The 7288-nt window shown below is 37.0% G+C and overlaps 1 protein-coding gene across 1 annotated transcript in view; it reads left to right on the forward strand.

Annotated features, from left to right (window-relative positions):
- The window catches only part of ANO3 (anoctamin 3), a 215475-nt gene extending 214843 nt beyond the window's left edge, over positions 1–632 (forward strand). Inside the window, exon 27 of the mRNA XM_072864857.1 lies at positions 83–632. Coding sequence (XP_072720958.1) covers positions 83–265 — 183 coding nt within the window. The 3' untranslated portion in view covers positions 266–632. The remainder of the gene's footprint in view (positions 1–82) is intronic.
- Positions 633–7288: the final 6656 nt, after the last annotated feature.

Here is a 7288-nt window from a genome sequence, read left to right on the forward strand (position 1 = left end):
CCACAGACTTTTAGGCTCTAAAATGTGGTCCTAGAAATGAATATTTATACATCTTTGAAGCAATTATTTTTGTTCTTTTCAGCACCTTGTTTTTGGAATAAAGTCTTTCATTGCCTACCTGATTCCAGACATGCCCAAAGACTTGTGCGACAGAATGAGGAGAGAGAAATACTTAGTCCAGGAAATGATGTATGAGGCTGAACTGGAGCATTTGCAGAGAGAAAGGAAAAAGAATGGGAAACAGTATCACCATGAATGGCCTTAGTCACTACCACGCTGCAACAAAAACACTGTTTGGAAATTGAAGAGTGCAGTTACAAAATGAAGTCGGAGTCTGGCATCAGTGTGTGAGATTCACGGTGTATATATGTTCTTGCTGGGCAATGCAGTTACAGGCTTTGGTGGGAACTGGAAAACAGATGGTTTTGATGAAGGAAATGAAAAGCCTTACCTGTAACTGGTCTGCGGTGAGCACCAAGGAGAACTGGCACTCAGGAATGTGCGTACAGATCAAAAATTTCTACACTGGTTTAAAAAAAGGCAATGAATTTTCATGCTGTTCATGAAGATACTAACAGCGTAATGAAAATAAAAAATTACCTGTGAACTTATACAGCACGGGCATGACTAAAACCAACTTACGTGATATCCACTACTTCTACAGCTTCTGATTGCTCAGCTCCATCTGTAATGCCTCTGAAGAAAAGAGCAATTGTTGCCTTTGTGGCCATAACTTGATATAAATGATCTTTCAGGCTTACTGTTTTGTCAGGTTTGTCCTAGTCTCTTGTTGAGATTGTGGATGTGGTCCTACCCTAAAAAAGGGGTCTATGGCTGCTTAATATATACTATGCAGTTTAAGATTTGCACATCAGTGTCATTAATTTATCCTTCTAGTTGAAAACCAAAAATTCTAAATTCAAGGAGAAAACAGCAGCACTAAGAGAACGCATCGCATTGCCCACGTTGCAGCTATATTTGAAAAAGACATGGCTGTTGAATTGTCTTTCCACTTTCATGTGCAGAAGGGCCACCTCCACACGCTTCCAGGATGAAAGAACTGTCATTTCCATGCTCTGACGTAGCATGCAGATGTCTAACTGTGTTACTCTTCCCTTTGACCTCTCTGGGCAATGATTCCATGACAGAATGCTAACTTGAAATATTCTCATGCAGTGACTTTGTCCTGAATATACAATTAACTCTTTATAGTATGCAAGCTTATGCAGATATATATCAGACATACAGTATAACATTGTGACTTGCTTGTTCAGGGAAGGAGAAGCAGAGCACTTTATAACAATGCTCTTCTTATTGTAATAGTAAATGTTCCAGTAATGTGCACTTCTTTTATTGGCCTAAATAAGTCAAAGCATGGGAGTTAGATACAGGCAGATATGTATACAGATTGTATATAAATGCACACACACACAGTGGTTACTTTTAGATTTTTTTATTATTATTTGTATGCCTTCTTACAGTTTTGGGGGGCTTTTTGGATAAAATCACTATAAAGGTAGATGTTCATGTAAAGAACCAAATTTCAGTTTTTATGTGCATACAGCAGTGTTGCTTATGGTTATAGTCACATTTTGGTGATGAAATTGTCTATTACTAACGTTTCATAATGTGGGAAAAGATAAGCACTTAATTTAAACAAGTCTGCAGGGTTCACTTGCAGAGAAGGGAGTGGAGAAACAGAGCTACAATCATTCTGTTTCTCTTGTACAATTTTAAATAATGCTTCTCTATATTGGATGAGGAAAAATTAAAAAACAGAGTCAGCAAAGCACAGTAACTATAAAGGCTGCAAATTTGAATATTATTTTTAGGGATAAAGCTGTGGCAAAGTCACTGCTGACAGATGTGAAAAGACCTGAATTTTTACTACTTGCAATACCCTGTTGAACCAAAAAGTGTGATTCCAGTATTCACTTGCATGTATTAGCACAATCACTTTATTTTATTATGCCATATAAAATTAATTTTAAGAGTCAAGAGCCCATCGAAGTGGATGAGTATGATCTATTGTATCCAGAGGGCCTAGCATCAGACCTTAAGTTCTTTAGGCATTTCACCTTATTCATGAGATTTCTTGGTTCATTCCAGCTCTCTGTGACCAGACAAGGCAACTATAGGAGTATCTACAGTATTGCACAAAGGAGGAAGGGAATTGGACGGTATGGTCTAATCAGACATATAACCCATTAGTTCTGTCATAAAGGGCTGGTGGAACTCAGCTTCCCATATTTTGGAAAGGCTGTTTTGTTCCTTCATATTCTGGGTTGTGCGTTAAGTTCCTCAAGGAGTCCTTATCAGAAATAATTAATGCACTCTCCTCAGTGCTTATAGAATCACACCGTTTGATTTACTTTATTGTCTCTGTCTTTCATTCTGTGGAATATTAAGCACCATTTCACAGCATTAACCGTGTGTCACAGTTTCTGTTTCTGTGCCACGTAGTGATAGTACTTCGGTTCTTCAGAAGGTCACAGGTGAGCTCTCTTTTTAATGTTTTCTCTAAAAACAAAATGCCTTGGCTGGCCCAAGGTATAAAGATACAGGATAAAATTAGGCAAAAGTCAGAAATATTGATTGATTGTTTTATACTTTCCTGTTTCTGCTGTGGATGTTAGCACGTGTCAATACATACTTAGGCAAATTCCAATTGGACTTAAAAAACACATAGGAAAGAAAACCTTTTTGTATTTGAGATTTAAATATATATATTATTAATGATTTTCAACACTGGTATATAGGAGTATATCAAAGGCAAGTATGTAGATCTGACATTGTGCATTTTACGCACTGGAAAAGCACAAGGAGTGTTGGAGAAACGCTGTGTGTGTTCCTTTTTTTTTGGAGGACATCAACAATGTCTAAAGGTTTTGCCACTATCTAGCCGTTTGCTTCAGCTGAGAAAACTTTTTGCTAGACTTCGTTTAGTATGCTGTTTGCATTGACTGCACGTTATTTTACTAAAGTATAAGGCACACACTGTCCTCAGGAATAATGTATTTTTTGAATGGTGAATGATCTTTTCATGTTCTAAATATTGTCTTTCCAAACAAATGACCAGTATGAATAGACTGTGCATGCAGGCTGCGTTCGTGAAATCTGACAAAGCTTTAGAACTTCAATTTGTGCAAAAATGCTTTAGATCATTGCAGATCTAATCTCTGACAACTTTGCTCTATGCATGCGCCCTTAGAGAGACTGCATGAGCAACTAGATATTTTTAAATACAAAGGATTAGTCCAAAATGTCTTAATTATTCCTAACCAAATTCCGTGTCTTGATTCAGACAAAAGAAATTTCCATTTGAGAAATAGCAAAAAGTCCACATACATTATACACATCTCATTTCTAATGACTTTGCATTCTAAATTTGTGCCTAATGTGTGAGATCTGAGTTCTGGTGACTAAAGAAGGAAAAAAAGAGTTCTGCTTCATTAGCCATCCTAATGAGAGGTTCCTTCTTAGAGCTCAAAGTCTGCCTCCATGTAGGGGGATGCATTCAGAGCTCAGTATTCACAACTGGGCGCTAACAGGGTTGCCTGAAGATTGAGCACAGGCTCTCTGATACGCTGTAATTCAGTTTCCTTACCAGAAGGACAGCACAGTGATCGGGCATTTGGAAACAAGGCAAACCGCATGATGATTTTTTAATACTTTTTTCCCTATCTCTTTTTGTTAAAGGACTTACAGCGAAAATTTAGATGAACATTGAAGTTAATATTGATCATGAGAAGGCTAAAATTTCCCTGGTGATGATGGACGATAAGTGGTTTTTTGTTGGATGTTTCTTTGGAAGTACATATCTTCATTGCTACGAAACGCACATCAGCTGTTGCTATGTCCTTTTCCAACAGCAACTTGTCTTAAATTGGGTTCTGAGGATCAGTTAGGCTCAATTGTGTCCTGTTGAAAGCTCAAAAGAAAAATGTCTGAGGGCCTAGTGAAAATAGGCTAATAGCTACATACCTTAATGCATAAATTCATAAATCTTCTGAGGTTTCCTTCATGAAAAGTTCTGCAGAAGGAAAAATATCTTGGGAAACACAGCTTTAGGGTGAGTGTTAATATGGGGAAAGGCAAGAACTTCAGTGATATTTTATTCTTAATGTGCCATTAAGGTGATCAGTCTAACATAAGTAGTGCACATCTGCAGTTTCCTTGCTGTGGCTTCTTCCCCTGCAGACTCCAAATGGGAGTGCTGCCAGAGAGAATCTCTGGAGCTGTGGGATCCAGTGGCATTACCCGCAAAGGCCTGTGTGGCATCATGGGATTTTTTTAATCTTTTGCATTATATCACAGTTTGTTCAAGGACAAATTAGTATATACATATTTAGAAGCATCATACCATTTTGATCAACTGAAAATGATCCTTGTCCGTAAAATGACAAAAAATGGTTCTTGCATAGTTAACTTAGAAGTGTCACAAGTTTTCATTAAAACTATTATAAACTCGATTTTTTTACATACGCTGGGCAATGGCCATATCAATAAAACTCATTTTATACAAACAGCTAAATTTGAAGGCAGTAAAATTAATGGATAATGAAGCAATCACATTTTCTATTAAGTGTTACATAGCAGAAAAGGGACAGAGATAAAAATAGTGGTATCAACAATCACTTACAACGCAGTAGTACTTCCAGAAGCATTTTATTTTTTTGTAATCCTCATAAACTACTAATGTTGCTTATTTGGGGGTAAACATTGAAACAAATACACAGCCAGCCTTTCATAAAAATGTTTATTTGGTGTTAAGGCTGACACTAGAATTCAAACAGAATTCCACATTTAGACAGACTTGTTATTTTGTTAGTTCCAATGCTACTTTGTCTGACGAAAATGCATGCAGTGACACTTTTTGAAAGTGTTTAAATGACTTGCAAGTCTAAATTCCTGTGGTGGGAAATTTAGCAGCTTGAAAAGATCCCTAAGTCTTTTCGGACTCAACCTCAGGCTCACAAAGCCCATGTTCTACTGGGTTAAAATGCAACAAGCCAGCACGTTGAGGCTGAGGGTGAGCAGAGGAAGCAAAGGGCTCCTCTTCCCTTCAGCAAGTTTTTCTCCAAAACCCCAGCAGGTTCTGCAAAACAAGAGTGTGAAGATGGATCATGGTGACAGCCCTCCTGATCCTTTTCTCCTCTGGCTCTTTCTTTACTTATCCTCAGTGTTTTATTAAATGATGCCTTCTTGCTGACAGTCCAATTTCCAGGGTAATTCTGTAACTGCAGAATTTTTTGCAGGCTCTTTTTGCATGTCCCTAACTGAGACGCCAAAGCAGAAAGTACACAAATACTAGTTTGCCTGGTGCTTTGTACAAGTTGGTATGCATTGGACGGAGCGGTGCAAGGAAGCACGGGGTGCATCTACGTGTGCTGTTAGGTCATCCGTTTCTGGCTCTGTCCCTTCAGCCACTTTCCCAAGCACTACATTTTGTACTCCTTATGTCCCTCCCTACACGCATACAGGCGTCCTAAATACCCTACACAATCCTAGCATTTTTAAATGTATATAATAGACTCATATTGACAAGTTTTGTCTAATATTGACATTGCAGCCACATTTACCAGAAATTTGTATTGGCGTGATTTTGGCATAGTCATGATAGCACAGTGTTACCACAACAGCACAAAGTTCTAACGGCACAACAAGGAACTGTAGAGAAATCACTTTGCTATTCCATGTTATACAGGAACCTTTTTAATCCAGGACTGGGATTTAGTCTTGAAAAGTTAGTGGTATATTCCCTCCTCACTGCACTGGAAATTACCTTGTGTTAGTTCTGTTGGCTCGTTCTAACTTTTTGCCATAACGTCGATAATGTTATATGTTCTCTGTAGTTTGCATTCTTATTGCCGTGAGCTAGTTGTTAGGATGCTATTGGGTGAGAAATTAGGATTAAACTCAATGCAGTCTAAAGCTAATGAGATTCTAAACTCTGAGAACACAATGATTTTTCTGTTAATAATAAAAAAAAAGTCAGATCACCTTTTTATATTGTGTTCTCTTTAGATGACTCAGAGTTTTGTATTGAAAAATCTTCCAAATTGTTGGCTCTAATTTTTACCTAGAGTAGTATCACTGAAATTTCAGTTCTTTGGAATAATCTCATGTAAAAGCTAACTGAATAACATAGTTCAGTCATTTTTTACTCTGATAGTCCTGGCTAATTTGCAATATCATGATCGTGAGAGATTTATTAAAATGTGTATATATTTGAAATTTATGTAATATTTAAATACAACTTGGTTTCTAAGTAAGGAATGAGAATAAAATTTCAACTATTTTTTCTATTCATAATCCACACTTTGTAAGTAATATTTAAAATATAGATTACAGTACCACAGAGCATTTCAGAGAAATTGACTTTTATGCACTATAAGCTAGAAGTTCCTCTGGCCTGTCAGCTTTAGGTTTCTTTTGTGTTTTAAGATTACTTTTACAAGCCGATATGTACCCCAGAACTAAAAAAATTCACTGAGGAAAAGTTGTTGACCTGATTAACTATTGTAAGACACTTTTGGCATAAATTTGTCTTTGGGATGCTGTTTACTTTATCAAGGTTTACATGTACAAATGCAACTACTTACTGTATCATACACATTTGAATATTGCATTTTTTCAGTAATAAACTTGGATATCTTTGAAAGAGACTTTGAGCTTCATTATTCCAAATATTCAAAGTTAATTAAAAGAAATATTGTACACTTGAAAAGTGAGTGCTCATGCGCCTTCAAACCATAGTATTGTCAAGAAGTAATTTAAGGGTTAAGCTTGGCTCAGACACCTGTTTAACTTTTAACAATTAAATACTCAACTTACTGTGGTCTCAAGGCACATACAGACTCACTTTTCAAATTTGCAATCATTTATGGTCTACTGCTTTCACTAGTGACTAACAATTTCTTTAAATTTAAGCTCTTGTTTTAGAATTTACATGTTCCTAGTTTCTTCGTCTCATTTTTCAACTCAAGTGCACAGGCTAGCCCTTCTCTGGAAGGGTCAATGGCTCAGGACGTAAAGCAAACGAGAAGATAAGATGATAACTGTCAATGACACTGACCTCAATATTTAATCAGAATGGTAATTTTTCTGAATTCCAGGTTTGCTAGGCCACATCCCTACATCTTGGTAGAAGACTGAATAATGAGCTACTGATGAACGATTTAGCCGTCATATGTAAGTCCACATGTTGGACTTAGTAAAACCTTGTGGAATGCCTGGCTCCTTTACAAATACAGAAAACACTTGGGCTCGATGAGCAGCTTTGGAC

Source organism: Ciconia boyciana, chromosome 6, assembly GCF_034638445.1.
Source record: "Ciconia boyciana chromosome 6, ASM3463844v1, whole genome shotgun sequence".
Classification (NCBI taxonomy): Eukaryota; Metazoa; Chordata; class Aves; order Ciconiiformes; family Ciconiidae; genus Ciconia; species Ciconia boyciana.